At 48.7% G+C, this 17,550-nt stretch overlaps 1 protein-coding gene across 2 annotated transcripts; it reads right to left on the bottom strand.

Moving 5' to 3' along the window:
* Positions 1 to 378: 378 nt before the first annotated feature.
* On the bottom strand, positions 379 to 17,334 carry TTC34 (tetratricopeptide repeat domain 34). Of its 2 annotated transcripts, none has more exons than XM_063417496.1 (8): positions 17,112 to 17,334; positions 14,753 to 16,321; positions 14,415 to 14,640; positions 12,620 to 12,812; positions 11,066 to 11,232; positions 10,363 to 10,630; positions 9,504 to 9,718; positions 379 to 4,684 (listed from the first exon to the last, which is right to left on the bottom strand). In XM_063417496.1, exons 2-8 carry the CDS (start codon positions 16,279 to 16,281, stop codon positions 4,166 to 4,168), a joined length of 3,117 nt encoding a protein of 1,038 aa, XP_063273566.1. In that variant the 5' UTR covers positions 16,282 to 16,321; positions 17,112 to 17,334; the 3' UTR covers positions 379 to 4,165. The 2 variants fall into 2 exon arrangements, with proteins under 2 accessions (XP_063273566.1, XP_063273567.1); XM_063417497.1 differs by lacking the exon at positions 379 to 4,684 and adding an exon at positions 4,697 to 8,301.
* Positions 17,335 to 17,550: the final 216 nt, after the last annotated feature.

Genomic DNA, 17,550 nt, shown 5'->3' with positions numbered 1-17,550 from the left:
TTGGACATGTCTTAGAGGTGAAAGTTCCACACCTGTATTGAGGTGTGGGACCCAGAGGGTTGGTGGCACCAGGCTGTGACTTCAGGGAGGGCCAGGACAGAAGCTGTTTTCTCACTTTCTCACTTTTCTCAATTGCTGGTTCATTAGTGAGGAGCTAAAAACAGCATCACTGTGATCATGAGTGGTTTCCACTCTCTGCTGACACCTTTGGGACTGGCTCATGTTCTCCAGCCTCCCATTTGGGGTGGAAATTTGTTCCCCACCTGTCCTCAAACATCCTCAGCTGCTGAGACTCTAACCAGCAATATATCAATATCAATAATATCAATAACAAGCTGTGCTTGTTTTCTGCCCTCCAGGCACTTGTGGGAGCCAATAAACCCCTGCTGCTGTGCCCAGGGTTGTCTGTACACACCTGTGGGCAGGTGCAGCCTCTGCAGCACTGACAGAACAAATGGATATGGAAAAGTCATTCCTGAAATCCACAGCAGGAACAGGAGGGGAAGGAGTCTCCTGAATCCCACAGCTCTGGAATGCTGTGCCTCCTAAATAATGAACTTTTCTTAAGGTGCCACTGAGTAATGGCTGAGTGAAGCAGCAGAGCCCAGCACAGACCAGCGTGGCTGAAATGCAGCTGAAGCAGCCAAGACTCCCAAGGCAGGCTCCAGTGCCAGTGATAATTTCATGTAACACATGAAATTTCTGATGACAGCGACTCCTCGGAGCCCTGGCAAATTGGAAACTGCTGGATGCAGCAGCAGCACAAGGATAACAGTGAATCTTCTGCAGGGTTATGATGGTAAAAGAAATGGCTTTTAGATTAGCTGTCATTAGAGTGAAACATCTGCCCTGCAAGCCAAGGGGACTGGGCACAGGGAAGCTCATTAAATTCCCAGGTTTGCATGGCTCTGATCCAGAGCCACGCTTCCACCACGCTCTGAAGCTGGGAGGCACAAAAACTTCAGCTGAAAGGCAGGAAGATGAATTCCCTGGAGGTGTGTCAGCTTCCCAAGCAGCTGCAGAAGTTGGTTCGTGTGTTTAGATTCCCTCAGTACCTGGGAGCACACGGAGAAGTGGAATAGGAAAAATTAATGGGAGTGATAGGGTTTAAAAGGAAATTGAACCTTCTGAGATCACAAAAGCTCAAAGTTTAGCTCAGCCTGAGCTCTAAGGAAAAGCTTCCAGTGGAATATTTAATTCCAAACACTTTGCCATCATTTCTAAGCTGTTCTTTGCCTGCTGGACTGCGGAGCATGAGGTCAGGAAACTTCCCTTGTCTAACTCTGTTTGTGATGCAAATATTCTCACATCTGATTTTCCTTTCACACACTTAGAAGGAATGTTGAATACTTCAGAGGGGCAAGCCTGGCAGGGCACTGTTTGTGCAGGAACATTCTCAACCATGATTTCACAGTTTTCTTTCACTGTTCATTACCTGGTGATGATGGGCAACACGGTTATTAAGGTTGCAGAATCCTTTAAAGGAACAAGATTTATGGGGAGCAAAGAAATAGTTGGTAGTGTATAGAGCTCAGAGCTGAATAAACAACAGCTATTTAAGCTGTAATTAATTAATGACTGCAGCTGCAAGCTGGATTACAAACAGGTATCCAGTTTCATCTTTTATTAGGCCGTATTTTCTTCTTGATTACATTAATCTTGATTAATATAAATATATTTGAATTCTTCGCAGTTGTGTGACATTTACAGCAGAATTCCTTGAAGGTATGTCCTACAGCACATTGTACAAGGAGCAATAAAGTTCCTTTAGTAAATATTCAGCCTTAGGCTGCTTGCACGGGGTGAGGGAAGGGTCTCAAAGCAGTGGGAGACAGCTCCACAATCCCCAGGAATTGCAGCTGAACATTAAAGAAAAAGGTACAGAAATGATCACTGCAGGTTTTTCCTTCAATCTGGAAGAAGTAGAACCGGTTGTTGTTGTTTGTTTGTTTAAAAATGGGTTTTATCTAATCATAGAATTATGGATTATGGACAGGTTTGGGTTGGGAGGGACTTTAAAGCTCACCTGGTTCCAGGGACAGAGTAGAACACAACAGAGAATTAAAGAACAAATCAGAAGCTTGGGTACAGACAAAGGACTTTAGTGGGCACAGAGAGAGGACAAGGAAAATGAAAGAAACCAGTGAAAATGCTGGTGGGAAGAGTCAGGAGCTGCTGGGAGAAGCAGCCATTCCTTAAGGCCATGAGGAACAGGCAGTCACCTGAAAAGGAATTTTTCCTCAGGATAACTCTCTAGCAGTCTTGCAGGGATGCCTGGTCCTTATTTTTAATGAAAAAAATATCTTGAGGAGCAATAAATGCATTCTGTCCAGGAGAATACAAAAAAACCAGGCCCAAAATGCCCCGAACTTCCAGACTAACAGAGGGAATATTACTCTGGGGGACAGGACAACTGGATTGTCTTCCCAGGGCTTTCCATGGTCTGAAAAAATATCTTGTTTTTACATAATGGAAACTCTTCCAGAAAAAATTCCAAAGCCCTAAACAACCACCTCTCAAAAATTTGTCGAGACAGAGAATTTCCTGTCTGTTGGTTACTACTTGAAGGAAAACATGATCAAATTTCTTTTTTTCAGCTTGCAAATGGAGCCAACAGTTGTTTAAGGATATAATTTCATGCTTGGAAAGAAGCTCTCCCAACAGCATCTTGATGCCCATTAGGGGGAAAAATCCTCATCAGTGTCACTAGGATTAAAATTGAATTTGAAGGGCAAGAAGCCCAGTTTTACCTGTGCTCTTAGGGCAGAAAAAAGGAGCATGAAGAGAAGAGGAAAAGGTGGAAGGTTCCAGGTGGGTTCCATTGCTGTGGGTTGATCCCGTGGCTGCTGAATGGAGTTCCACCCTGGAATGTTGCCTTTGAGACAACAGCACAACAAAAAAGAGAATACTCCCTCTTCCCTTTCATCCTAATCAAAGCAGCAGAGCAGTCCTCAGCACTGCTTTAATCTTTGTTTTCAGCAGTGGTTTCTGTTTTTCTCCATGGTTATATTATCACACTCCAAAAACATGGGGACAGCTCCTTTGGAGCAGCCAAAACAAAGAAAGGAGCTGCAGCTCTGGGGTTCTTTCTGCGTCTGGACTGAGCTGAGGGCTCCCATCACACAGTGAATCCCCAGGGATGTCCCAGCACTGCTCTGGATCTCCCTGAAAGCTGGAAAACAGCAGGACAAGCCCTCCTGAGCCTGCCAAGGGCTGTCCAGCAGGGAGCAGGAGGAGGAGGAGGAGGAGGAGGAGGAGGAAGGAACGCTGCAGCACTGGGAGCAACCCCATCTCGGATGCTGCCTCAGCCTCCTCCTTGTGCATCACCACGTCTGGATGAGCTGCAGGGCTGGCTCTGGGGCTGGAACACCCGGGAGTGTGAGGGATGGGATTCAGCAGCTCCCTGAGGAGAGCTGATCCCTGTTCTCTGCCCTGCCACAGGGAGACACAGGGTGAAACCTGGAGTGGAGCTGCCTGTGTGCCCTGGGTATCAGGGCAGGAGTCCCTGGAATGGATGTTTGATCTCTGCTGAGTCTCAGCCTTCACCTCATCAATGATTTCACTGCTCCCTGGGGCAGCAGAGCAGTTTATTTGGTGTTTGTGCTGCCCCATCCCACTGCACTCCCACCAGGGCAGATCCTTCACCCAGGAGTGGGGCAGGAGAGGGTTGAACACAAATCCTTCACAAACACCTTACAGGAGATACTCTTGACTGATCCTTTTGTCTGGCCCATAAAAATAAGGCCAATTGGTTGAACAGTACATGTTAAAGCTCATCAAATACTTGCTAGGAAATGCACGATTACTATTCATGAGCTGCGAGTGATTTGAATGTTTGCCTTCAGTAGGACTGGAACCCCTCTGTTAGAATTCCCTGTTTAGCCAGAAAAAAAAGGGTTTTTTTCACAGTGGGGAGTTTACATAATCCACAATATTTTTAAGGAATCCTGAATGCTGCAATTTGCTTTTTTTCCCTCATCACTCTCTTGGTCAGTTTTGTTTTGCTGCCTCAAACTTTCTACTCCTAATTCTGCTGTCCCATGTTCAGTGCCACGTCTGTTGCATATTTATCATGAGCTTCTCATCTTTCTTATCTTTCTCATCTTTCCTTCATTTTGCAGCCTCCCAGAAAGCAATCAGACTGGAAAATCCCCAAACAGAGAAATCAATGTATGCTACAGCCCGACGCCTCTCTTTTGAGTCTTGCTTTCAGCTTCTGGAGCTCAGAACTTTTATCAATTCTAAGCCCACAGTCTGTGATTTTCCAGGCCTCTTCGTAACGCTGCTTTTCAAGGTTACATTGTGCAATTTTGTGAAAAGTTTTGGTTAAAGATTCCCTGCCAGGGCAGTTAGTGATGGTGCCCAGGGCCAGGGGCTCGTCCAGCTGCAGGGCTTGCATGTAATGCTGCACTGCTGCCTCCTCCTGAGCCAGGGCCAGCAGCAGGAAGCCCTGGCAGCAGTGGTCCCCAGCCCGTGTTTTTGGGCTGTTACAGCCGTGCCCCTGCATCACTTTTTCCATGTCTTTCAGAGCCTTTTCGTATTTTTTCAGGTGCACCAGGCAGGCAGCTCTGCGCCGCAGGTGCCTGGGGCTGTCCCTGCTGGCCAGCACGGCCAGGCTGAGGTAGCCCAGAGCCTGCTCGTGGTGGTGGCTTTTCATCAGCACCTTCCCCTCCTGGGCTGCTGCCTGTGGGGACAGAGGTAATTCGTGTTAGTCAGTAAAACAAAAAAAAAAAATAGGGGGATATCTAGTCTGGAGTGGTCATAGACACAGACACTAAGAAATCTTCGTTATTTTATCGAATGTTGGAATTGCATCTAGCTGGAGAATTAATAATCGGTGTATTTTTGCATACAGATAAGATATAAAACTCTTGGCTCACTGGGCACTGCTGTTATCTCTCAGGAGCTTCTGAAGTCCTTTGTCTCTGTGTGTCTGCCAGGATTTATTCTGAATTTGTTTACATTCCTTAGGAATGGTGAACAAAAAGCTGCCTGGACCAACATCCCCAGGTGCTGCCCCACAAATGCAAGTGCTAAAACTGATTTTTTTTTGTCTCTACTGGAGCTTACCTAAGCTGTAGAAAAAAAAAGGCCAGCTGGTGACTTTGCTAATTGTTAATCTTGAGTGCAATTTGAACTCTCTGCCCTCATCTGAAGGGAAAAACAACAACGAGAAAATAAAGAAGGCCAAAAGAGCCACACAATTTTTAGGTTCATGGAGGTCAATGAAGAAAACTCCATTAGAACTATTTGCCTCAAATGGATTTCTCATTATTTCCCTTTATTGGTAATAAATAAAGCTTTTAACGTGCTGCAGCAGAGTGAATATTCGAGTTATAAACAAGGCTTACAAAAGGCTGGGCCGAACAAACTGAGGCTTCAAGCAAAGGATAAATGTTCCCATTCTCTTCATTTCATGGGGTAACTCCTGCTTGGGGATGCAGAAATCCAGCTAGCCCAGCCACTGTCTCAGTAGCCACACTCAACAGCCAGGTCAGGCTCCAGGCTCTCTGTGTGCCCCTTTTATTTTGGCTGACTGAGGTTAGAATTGATTGCTGTCTGCCAGGACCGAGCACAGCAGGTCCTGCAGGAAAGGGATCAATACTGCAGGGCATATCCAGCACCTCATCTGAGAGCAGTGGCATGAAATAATTTAGCCTCTCCTCATGGTTTAGGAGGAATTCTTCTCAGTTATTTCATTATAATGCACATTATATATGTATATATATATTTTTTTTTTTTTGCTTGACACAGTGATATTTATAAAGGAGTCTCTCAGCTTGCAGACAGAGAAATAGCAACAGGACCTCTCCCCAAATGGTGTCAAGCCCTGGCTTTAACAATCCTGGCCATTAAGTTTTCAGGCAGCCTGTCCAAACCCATCTCGGATGTCTGGTGTACATTTAAAGAGCAGCACATTTACTTTGTCCTTTGAAACGTTTTTAAGAAAACTCCTCAAGGCAAGAGGCCCCTCCGTGGCAGGAATTTAACGAGGGCTCGAGGTGGAATTGCAGGAGGAGCATCCTGGCAGGAGAAGGTGTTTTTTCCCCCTAGAAATTCCAGAGTTCTGGATCACGTTGTTCCAAGAAACGCAGTGCAGTTCATCAAGATAGCTTGTGCTCGTGTAGTTAAATTGTCATTTTCAGCCTCCAAGGTGCATTTGTTGTCTCAGAGGCAGAAGAACAAAATTGTTGTTGTTGTGCTGAGTGCTGAATCAGATGCTGGAGGTTTCAGTGCTCTAACCTGGGGCATGTGGGGTTATAGCACCAAAGGCAATTTATTTAATTAATTTAAATTGCATTTATTCACTGAGCCACTGCTTTGACTGCTTCACTAAGAGTACCCAAATCAAGCCAGGAGATTCTGCCTTTCCTGCCACACTTGGAGGAAAAATCCCATCTGAAAATAAAGGATTCCCTTTCACCCTTGCTGATGGAGCAAGCTTGGGCAGCTCTGGATTCTCTTTTGGCTCTGCCTGACTTTAGGGACCTGAGCTGGGACATTTTTGGTGTGTGACAGGGAAGGATTAATCAGCAACTTGCACAACATCTCATAGCAGAGACAAAGATGAAAACCAGGCTCAGGAAAGAAGGCAAAGGAAGCCAGAAGGACACGGCACAGCTGAGTTCAGCTGCTCCCTGCACCCGCCCTTGGAGAAGCATTTTTGTCACCAGCCTCATTGCAGGTGGCCTGGAAGGGCAGGAAAACCTGTGGAGTGCATTCCAGGAGAACTCGAGTCCAACTTGTCACTAAAAGTTGGATTTTGGCTTCCAGACTGAAATAATTCAGGTGCCACCTGGAAAGGGCCATGACTGGATCCTGGGGTTTGTGGATTAGGTCTCTGTGTCCCTTTTTTTCCATCCATTCACCTCACTGGTGTAAAGGACTGAACATACACATATTTTGGTGGCATTTTGGTTCCAGTCCCTAGGGATATGACCAAGGCTTAATTCCTTAGAAAGAAAAAGAGTGAGGAGTTTACTGGGCATGGAATTATGGCCAAGGGTGAGTCCTTGAGCAGTAAATCCAGTGGATGGAATGATAAACTCTGAGCTTTGAGAGAGGGTCGGGTGTTTCCAGAAGAGCTTGGAGCAAGTCTTCCCTTCTCCACCTGCACATGAAGGACGTGTGGAATGGCAGCTTCACCTAATTCTGGCACAGACCCTGTAGGTTTGGAGACCCTTTTTGTAGGAATCTGGATATCCACAGGAGCTGCAGCCCCAGGATCTGTCGTGCATTTACCCCTGGCTTAGGAAAGCCAAGGGTCGAAGCTGCACGAGCAGCAAGCAAACTCCCTTCCTCTGACCTTTTGCATCTTAATAAATCTTTCAGATTCCTATTCCCATGGGGCTCTCCCAGTTGTTTACAAATTTCTCAGCATGGGACCCCTTCCACTATAAATAATGGGAGAATTTTATTGCTTTGTTTTCCATGAAAAAAAAGAGTACATCAAGGAGCTCTCTCCTTCCTCCACCCTTTCCTATTCAGCTTATGGAGAGCTATTTTTAACTCTTCAGACCTGGCTCCAGGATAATGATGACACGGTTTTAAAATGCCTGTAATTCCAAATACTCAAAAAAACAATATGGCAGAGATGCTTTTGTGCTGGAGTGCTGAGACTGGGTGTGAACTCTGAACTCTTCCTTTTCCTACCTGGGAAATTCAGGAACACAGCAAACTCCCTCTCCCAGGGTAGGAACCCTGGCAAAGTCAGGCCATCATTGGGAATTTTAGCACTAATTCTGTCTGTAAGCTTTCTAAATTTTGTTTTTACTGAGATCTTCCTTTCACAAACCAGAATAACCTTGCAGCCAAAAGGAAGTGCTGCTGGGAAATCCTTTGAGACAATGGGCAGGTGGATGAAACAATTCCCTCCCCACCCCAGAGAGCACACACTCCTCCCCTGGTCACAAAATAAATCTAAAAACGCCCAGGTGTTTGAGTTCAAGCATTAAGTAGCTGAACAAAAGCACGAGATGAAAGAGTTTTCTTTTTAAACTTCCAACTCTTGTATTGTGCTCCAGTTTTGAAATCAGCCTGGTCACACCTCTTGTCACAAGCAGAGGAATCTCTCATGATAAATAAGCCACAGTGAGGGGTTTTGTTTCAGACACAGCTGCCAAAAAGAGACAGAAACAAGTTTCTCTCCCATTTTAAAGGCTTCACTCACCTGTGGCACCAGTGGCTTCTCACATGTCAGTGGAGTATAAGTGATACAAATATTAATTTGGTTTTTTTCTTCTCATTTTTCTGGTCTTGTTGACAACAGAGAACATCCCTCCTGTGCTGCCTCAGGAAGGGCTGTGAGACCCCCACAGAAGGGGAGATGTGGCAGCAGGGGAAATTCAGTGTAAAATGTGTCTTCATTTACAGACACCCCCTTAGGGCCTCCCCAGCCACAGCCTCAATTGTTCCTTTATCAACTTTCTAAAGTGGAAGATTGCAAATTGCCTCTGAAATCTTCCAACTCTTCCCCCTAAGACCGAACTTTTTACATTATTTAGAAGAGAGGGGCTCTTTTCTCTGTAATGGGCCATGTCTGGGGACTGGTAAATTAATACTTGTTTACTTATATCCTCCTGCTGTTCTGTTCAAATACATTCCAAGGGCTCCTCTTGCTGCATTAAGGATATCAGCATGTTGTTTGTATTATAACCTGGGAGAGAGCATAACAATATAGCTTCTCACCAGGGTGCACACCAGCAACAAATTGAATAAAAGGAAGCAAACTGATTCTCAGAACACAGAGCTTCTGGGTAATCAGAATTGCAGATGCTTGGCTGAGTGTTAAAACTCCTTGCCATCAATCTGACCTTCTCCTGTCTTATTATTGGAGATACTTTCTGGGTGTACTTTGGGGGAGAAACATGAAAAAATGCTGATTAATAAATGCTTGGGGGGATCAGAGCTATGTGACATTGTTGTGTCAGTTTTAGCTAAGAGAACCAGCCTCAAAGCCTTTCCTTTTACAAAAATATGAACATATTAAAAATCCTAAATGTTGCACAAAAGAGCAAGAAGGATGGAAGCACTTAATGTGAAATTAATTTAAATATTCAGTTGAAATATTCAGCGTAATTTAACCAAGAAAATGAACAAAACATGAATGCCCCTTCCCCAGGAGCCCTCCATGAGCCCCACGTATCCCCCAGACTACAACAATCAGCAATGATCTGTTAAATTCCTACCTACAGCCCCTCACACCCCCTGAATTTCAGTGTGGGCATCACCAGGGATGAGAATTGTGCCGGGGAAACCAAAAAGGAATCCCCAGTGCTCAGACCTGGCACTGATGGATTATCAGAGACTCATCAAGGTCACTGCAGTGGAAGAAGTTTGGCTCCAGCTCCCTGAGCTGGCTGGAGGAAAATCCAATTTGTGCCCAATAAAAACTCTTCCCACACCCTTCTCAAGGCAGAGACAAATCCCTCCAACCCCAATTTCACTTCCCAATTCCTTCCCCACTAAATCCATAGATGTGGGATCAAAGGAAAGGGCTGTACCTGAGCGAGGTGCTGCTGTTGCTTGGTGTCTACGAAGCTGAGGAGAAAAGCCAGGTCCTTCTCATCTCTCCTGGCCAGGACACTGAGCGGGGCAGCTGCCCCTGCCACGCTCCTGCTCTGCAGCTGCAGCACGGCCAAGCGAGCCCTGGCAAAGTCCTCAGCAGGACAGGGGCCAAAGGCTTCCTGCAGGTGCTTGAGGGCCTCTTGGTGCCTTCCTGCAGGGGAACACCAGCACAAACTCCATAACCCATCCCAGGGGGAGGAAGGCACCGAGAAACCTCAGCAAGGTTCAGGGGTTCAGGCAGCCAGGCCACATCTAACGGTGTTAATTACGTCATAGCCTGTGCCAAAATGTTTTCAAACTTCTCTTGAGAAGCACCATCCAGAACAGTCCAGCATTATCCAGTACCATCCAGAACTGTCCAACATTATCCAGCACCATCCAGAACTGTCCAACATTATCCAGCACCATCCAGCATTATCCAGCACCATCCAGAATTGTCCAACATTATCCAGCACCATCCAGAACTGTCCAGCATTATCCAGCACCATCCAGAACCACCCAGCATTTATCCAGCACCACCCAGCATTTATCCAGCACCATCCAGAACTGTCCAGCATTATCCAGCACCATCCAGCACCACCCAGCATTTATCCAGCACCATCCAGCACCACCCAGCATTATCCAGAACCATCCAGAACTGTCCAGCATTATCCAGCGCCACCCAGCATTTATCCAGAACCATCCAGCATTTATCCAGAACCATCCAGCACCACTCTTAACATTTAATATTCCCTTCTATCCATTTTCTGCTCGTTCACCAGGCATGCCCAGCTCTGCTGAAGGACTGGCACTCACCATTTGCCATCAAAACATCGGCGTAGAAGATGTGATGTTGTGCAGCCCTGCAGATTTTGGTCAGTGCTTTTGCCATCCTGAGAAGGTCCCCAAGGGTTTCTCCTCCTGGGAGCTCTTTGGTGGCCACGAGCTCGGTGAGGGCAGCCCTGCCATGCTGGAGGAGCCACCCAGTGACCAAGCCTTGGGCTTCAGGCTTCAAGGACAGGATTGCTGGGATCACTGCTCCTGCCTCCACCTTCAGGGCTGAGATCAGATCTTGCACTGCCTCCTGTGGAAAAACAACACCAAGGAAAGAAATGGAAGCAATAATTAAGTATTGATCATTTGCTCTTTCAGCTGCTTTCTGTTCTCTGGTGAACCATGGAAGGACTTGGCTCTTCCCTGTCCTTGTGCTGCAATTTTTCCATTTTCAAAGCTGATAGGTCATAAAGGCAGAAGGAGTGTTTGCAAAGTCTTTTAAACTCCTTGGGTTATCACAGAAAATAATGGCCAAGGTTTAGTCTTCCTGTCTCTAGGCTTGGGAAAGAAAATGAGTAACCTCAAGTGGGCTGTTCACACACCCAGCCAAAGCCAGAGCCTTTCACTGCCCAGATTCTGTGAGAAACTCCTGATTTCACTGATTCCACAACAAATTCCGTGATGCTTTACACTCACATTGTTCAACACCCTCAGAAAAATCAGCAAAGCCCCACACGGACAGTACCTTCTGCTGCCTCAGAGCGAGGTGAACAAACCCTCGGCCGCTCAGAGCTTGCACATTCCTGGGGTCCTCCTTCAGGACAGCATTAAAATCAAAAATCGCCGTTTTCATCTGCCCCAGGCGCCCGTAGCATCGGGCCCTGGCGAGGAGACAATCCTCAGCATAACCACCTGCAGGACAGGGATGCAGCCACGGTTACTGCAAGGATACCCACAGGGAGTACAAAAAAAAAACTCCACTTGGCCTGAGGACACCTCAGGATGAAGCACAGTGAGAGCTTGCTTGAGTGGAAGCTTCCTTTATTTTCGCTGCAAGTGGAATTCCTACCACGTGTTGTGAGCCATGAGTTGAAAGGAAAAAAGAATCCGTGTCAGGTTGGAGTGGGAACAGCAGGAGTGAGAGGGAAAGCCCTAAGAGGGAGATCTGGGGCTGTGTGAGAGTGGAGGCACGAAACCATTTGGCTGTTTCAATAAAGTGGGCTCAGAATCACAGAATAGTTTGGGTTGGAAGGGACCTTAAAGAATCCCCAGCCCCCTGCCACGGGCAGGGAAGGTACACATTGTTTTGGATAAATGAATTACCCAGATGGGACTGACTAATTCTCTGCCAGAATTAATATGCACTGGGATTTGTGATACTGAGCTGCTTCTTTTTTTTTTTTTTTTTTTTTTTTCTTTTCCTTTTCCTCTGCTTTCTCTGCTGCCCAAATAAACACATAGAGTTGTCAGTGAAAATCCTGGTCCCTCCACTCCCTGCCTGCAGAGCATTTTTCTCCCTGCCATCCATATATCCCTTCCTTCCAAGGCAATTTCAATAAGGATCTTAACATGCCCAGGGTTGCAATCAATAACTGTGGCATCCAATATTGGATGATGAATCATCGGTGCCACTGGAAATATGTTTTCATAGGGAGGTCAGCAAACGCAGCTGCCTGCAGATATCAGCCAGCAGACAGGCTCCAAGCAATTCCTCTGCAGTAATGAGGCTTTTACTCCCCCCTGATTTGTTCCAAAACTTCTGTACCAAAGATTATTATCACTCTGGAGCTCTCCCAGTTGGCTCCTCTAAAGACAATATCTGTTTCTTAACAAGCATCTGTTCTAGCAGGTGGGGAGCTGATAAGCTGGAATGCACGGGCTGTGAAATGGAACCATCTCCAAGCAATTAACAGGGTTTTTATTCCATTTCCACGAGCCAGTCTCTCTTCTTCTCTGTGCTGCTGTCATAACATTTGCTCAGAGTGAAAGGCAGATTTCCATACAAACATGGTTTTACTTGGAACACGCCAGAAGCGTTTCCATGTCAGCCTGGTCTCTCCCCTGAGGGAAAGCTGGGACAGTGAAATGTGTGAGGGGCTGCATTCACTTCTTTGCACTGGGTGAAGAAAAGGGGCAGAACCCATTTCAAGGAATTTAAAATTGATTTCCTCATTGTTTAACTACACCACATCATGGCCCAGGTGAACCTGCCGTGTCAGCCCTCACCGGGGAGGTGACAAAGGACACCTGGACATCCTGTCCCACCCTCGTGATTCCCTTTAGGACCCTGGTGTCCTACCTGCAGCTAGGATGGCAAAGGACAGGTGGGCAATGGCCTCTTTGATGGCAGCACCCTCCTGTGTGCCCTGCAGGATGGCCAGGGCTCGCCAGCGGCAGTGGCTCTGCAGCAGCCTCCGATCCTCGTCCTGGAAAATGTCCAGGACTGGCAGGAGGCACGAGGAGTCTCCAATTCTGATCAGTCTCTTCAGCAGCTTAGGGATGGGAGAGGAGAAGGCAGTGGAGAAAGAGCTGGATGAGATGTGAGGTTGTGTGTGAGACCATTGTGCCCTTCCCCAGCTTCCTCACCTCTCCCTGGGGCTTCAGCTGGCCCAGGACCACAAATCTCCCTGGTTTATCTCCTCAGCTGGCCCTGGTGTGAATGCAGGCTGGAGAAAACAGGAATTCTTATCTTTCCTCACCACCACTGTAGCTGTGGAAATAATTCTGGGCAAATACCTGGTGCTGCCTGCTTTGTTTTGGGCAGCATCTGCTCCACATTGGCAGTGGAGTGTTTTTATAAATACAGGATGATTGCCCAAAAAAGAGAATGTTCCTGTGGAACACAAGGATTCCAGTGACCCTTCTGACTGCCAAATCAAACCCAGTGAATTAATGGAAAATTAGGGAAGTGCTGTAACTTATTTTAATATTGTTATTGGGAATCTGGGAAAAGCAAGAATTCAAACCCACGAACTACTGTCCTTCTGGAAAAGAATCCTGTCTGGGCTTTGGTATCTTTGCCTCAGCAAGCACTTCTTTTACTGCATTTCTGATGAAAATGAATTAAAAAAAGGTTTTTACAGTGCTCAGCAGAGACTGGATATTCAAATCTAAGCCAGAGAAGCCTGGACAAGAACAAAGTTATCCTGATGTACCAGACACATCCCTTGAATTAATAACTTTATTTTATTAATAGATAAAAGTGTTTGGCATCTGACAGGCAGGTGGGATAAAAACATTTTGAAGAGAAATTTTGGGATGTTCCATGTAGAACTTGCAGCAGAAGCTGCAGATGGAAATCCAGCTTCCAAGGGCAGCACCCTAATTAAGCCACACCCTTCATTAACAGCCTTCCCAAAGGCAGCAAACTTTTATTTTTTACAGGGAATAGTGAAGTGCTGACAATAACACCTTTCTCCTTACCGGTTAGCAGAATTTATATGGCATTTTTAAAAAAATACAATAGTTCCCTCTGATGGCAGAGCCTGGGAATTCAGCTTTGTAATCCCGGGTAGGAGAACCAACTTGCTGGAATGGCTTTCAGGGTTTCAAGCAATATTTATCAACATTGGAGAAAGAAAACTGCAGACTGATATTGGAGTTTTGTGTCTTTCTTCTCCAAAGCTTCATTGGGATAATCAGGAATGTGACACTTGTGCCTTCTTTTCTCTAAGGGAACATTCCCAATCCCATAATGTTGTCCCCAGGGACAGGATGCTGTGCCTGGTGAAGGTGCTGAGAAATGCCATGAAAAAGCATGTGAGGAATGAGCTGGATTTAGCTGTGAGTCCTTGTGTGGCCTTTTTGGACACAAATCCCTGTGATCCTATGATTTTATGGCAATATCAGCCCTGTATTTACACCTTCAAAGCTCTTCCAGGGGTTCTGCACGTGGGCTCCATGGTGTCACAGCTCTCCCTGATGCTATTCAGGGAGCTCCTGACAGCAAAATTTAGTTATAAAAGGGGAAATTCACCCAAACCACTGAACACGGGGATTAATCTGTAATATCACTGCAGTTTGGGACAAATCTGGCAAACCTGGTGTTGAGGAGGGAATGACCCCGAGGATGAGGTTTCCCTGGTGCTCCTTACCTGGTTGCCATCGTGCACAAAGCCTCTCCTGAGCTGCAGCAGGGCCAGCCTGGCCAGCACAGGAGCTCTCTGGGGGTTTCTGGAGAGGGCCAGTGACAGCATCTTGTGGGCTTCTTCCCCTCGGCCCATCTGGTACAGAGCATCAGCACACAGGATCCGGGACGCCTCGTCAGAGCTGTCCAGCTCCACCAGGAGAGAAGCCAGCTGGAAAACCCCAGGGGCATCTCTGGAGGGGGAAAAAAAAAGCCAACAAAACAAAACAAAACACCTTCAAGATTAGGAATGTGCACAGCCCTGTTTGCTTTTTCTGAAAGGAACCTGAGCTGCCTCCCGGGTACCTCTTCTTCTGGAGCATCATCTGTCCCTCCTCCTGGAGGACTTTCAGCAGCAACCCCCTCTGGTTCCACGGCACGTAGGACTTGATGGTGAAGATGGTTTCTTCCAGCTTTAGCTGGCAAGCTGTGATATAATCCAGGGCTGTCAAGTAATTGCTGCCACCAGAAATGCGGATCAGCCCACGGCCACACAGGGCTTTGATGCAGCTGCTGGGATGTGGGGAATCGTCCTCGATGACCCTCTGGAAGTCCTGCAGGGCTCCGTGGTGGTCCTGGGCGTGGAGGGAGCAGAAGCCTCGCAGTGCCAGCAGGGTGTTGTGGTACGTGCTCTGCTCTGCTGCCAGCAGCTGCTCACACATCTCCAGGGCGGCCCCGGGCTGTCCCTGCAGGAGGTGACAATCTGCCAGGCGGACACGGAGCTCCCGGCTGGACCCTGGGCAGATGTGCAGGAGCAGCTGGATTGTCTGGATGACAGGAGGGAGCAGCTCCGTGCCACAGCTGCCCCTGAGCTCAGCCCGAGCACGCACAGCCTCCCTGTACGCTGCAAACCTCCCCTCCAGGGCAGCTCTGGCCTGCTCCTCGATCTTCTCAGCGTCACAGGGTGAGAAAAGCTCTTCAAAGCGTTTCATCGCCCAGGCAGGGTCTGCTGCAAAGGCCGCTGCTAAATCCTGCATCATTTCCTGCGTCCACCCGCCCAGGAAGAAATACCCAGCAGCGCGTTCCAGGAGCAGAGCCAGAACATCCTCACCCCTGAGATCCTCAGCTGAGAAGCCCTCGAGGGCTTTGGTGCAAGCAGCCACGCACTCCTGAAAGTGCCCTGTTTTGAGGAGGTGAGCTGCCCGCGCCCTGCACACCCAGGGATGCCCCGGAGCCACGGCAGCCAGGAACCCGTAGCAATCCCCCAGCCACTGCTCCGAGGAGCCACAGCCTGGGCTCTCCCCCTGCCACCCTGAGAGGTGATCACAGAACGCCTGCACCACGCGGGGCAGGTGCTCCCTTTGCCTGCTGCACACGTAGGCTGCCGCCTCGGTTCGGTGCAGCACAAAGGCCTGGACGTAATCCAGGATTCCCTCGCCAGCCTGTGTCCCTGAGAGCACCCGCGCCAGCGCCCTCAGCAGCAGCAGCTCCATGGAAGCCTTGGGATCAGCCTCCAGCAGGAGATTGGATTTGTTCACCACCTCCTCCCATCGCCCGCGCTGCAGCAGGGCCTCCAGCTCGTACACCGAGGCCGCCACGCTGCTGGGGAGCAGGGTGGAGAGGAAAACCGCGGCTATGCCCACGCTGAGGGACACGGCGGCCAGGTTCCTGCTCTGGATCCTGGGGATGTCCCCCCGGCCGGTGCACCAGGCCTCCAGCGTGGCCACCACGCGCTCCCAGGGCCCGCGGCACAGCGAGTTCACTCTCTGCACCGCCGTGGGGGCAGAGCAGCTGAAGGCAGCCAGGTAAAAAGCAGTGGCTGCTGGAAATTCCTGCTGGGAGAGGCGCTCGTCGCCTTCCCCACAGAGCAGGGCGGAGAGGTCCTCGGGTGACATTTCCTGTGCTCACCCGGCGGCATCACCGGAGGAACGCGGCCTGTAAAACAGAAATGAGGGGCTGTGGAGAAGGGTTTGACAGAAAATCAGCTGTGAGGGGCTGTGGAGAAGGGTTTGACAGAAAATCAGCTGTGAGGGGCTGTGGAGAAGGGTTTGACAGAAAATCAGCTGTGAGGGGCTGTGGAGGAAGGTTTTAGCAGAAATTCAGCAGTGAGAGGCTGTGGAGATGAGTTTTAGCAGAAAATCAGCTGTGAGGGGCTGTGGAGCAGAATTTTAGCACAAAAATGGCAGTGAGGGGCTGTGGAGTAGAGGTTTGATAGAGAATCAGTAACAGTGGGCTATGGAGCAGAGTTTTAGCAGAAAATCGGCAGAGAGGGACTGTGGAGATGAGTTTTAGCAGAAAATCAGCCATGAGGGGCTGTAGAGAAAGGTTTGCCAGAAAAACATCAGTGAGGAGCCGTGGAGAACAGGTTTGACAGAAAAACAGCCATGTGGGACCATGGTACAGAATTTTAGCAGAAAATCAGCCATGAGGAGCTCTGGAACACAAGTTTTTTCTGCTTGGAGGGAGCAGCTTTTCAAATGCCAGATGCCAGCAAGCCCAGGTGCTGTGAAAAGCCAGAGTTTGGTCACTGCCAGGCTTCTGGGAGGAGAAACAGAGGGTCACAGTGCCCAGACAGATAGGAAAGCACCCACAGCCCCCAGGGAGCGTTCCCTGCCCATGGAATGAGGCTGGGACACCCATTTGATAAATCTTTAATCAAATGTCGCCGCTGGTGGGGGACACGGAGGAGACAGAGCCACACCTTGATGCCTCGTCCAGCCCTTACCTTTTCCCTTGGCGTGGAGAAAGGAGGACAAACTCCGCTCTCTTCCACCCAGCGGGACGGACCAGGCTCCTGCAGCTCATCCCGCTCACCTGGGCCCGGCCCCGCAGGTGCGGGGGGAGCGCGGACACCTGAGAGGGGACGAGCCCGGGACGGGAGGCACGGGAGGGATGGAGGAAAGGAAGGAGAAAAGGAGGGAGGGAGAAGAGGGCGCTGTGTTGCCTGGAGACCGCAAACACTGCCCGGTGTTCGCGGGGCGGAGACCGGCACGGGGACCGTGCCTGCGCTGCTCCCTGCTCATCCCGAGGGACCGGCGGGATGCTCAGGGCATGGCCAGGGCAAGGATCCCCCTCATCTGACAGAAATGATCCCTCACCCTGGGGAAAGGATCCCCATCGCTTTGGGGAAAGGATTCCACTCATCTGACAGAAATGATCCCTCA

This window comes from Prinia subflava, chromosome 21 (genome assembly GCF_021018805.1).
Source record: "Prinia subflava isolate CZ2003 ecotype Zambia chromosome 21, Cam_Psub_1.2, whole genome shotgun sequence".
In the NCBI taxonomy this organism is placed as follows: domain Eukaryota; kingdom Metazoa; phylum Chordata; class Aves; order Passeriformes; family Cisticolidae; genus Prinia; species Prinia subflava.
This window is presented reverse-complemented; position numbering and strand designations above follow the sequence as displayed.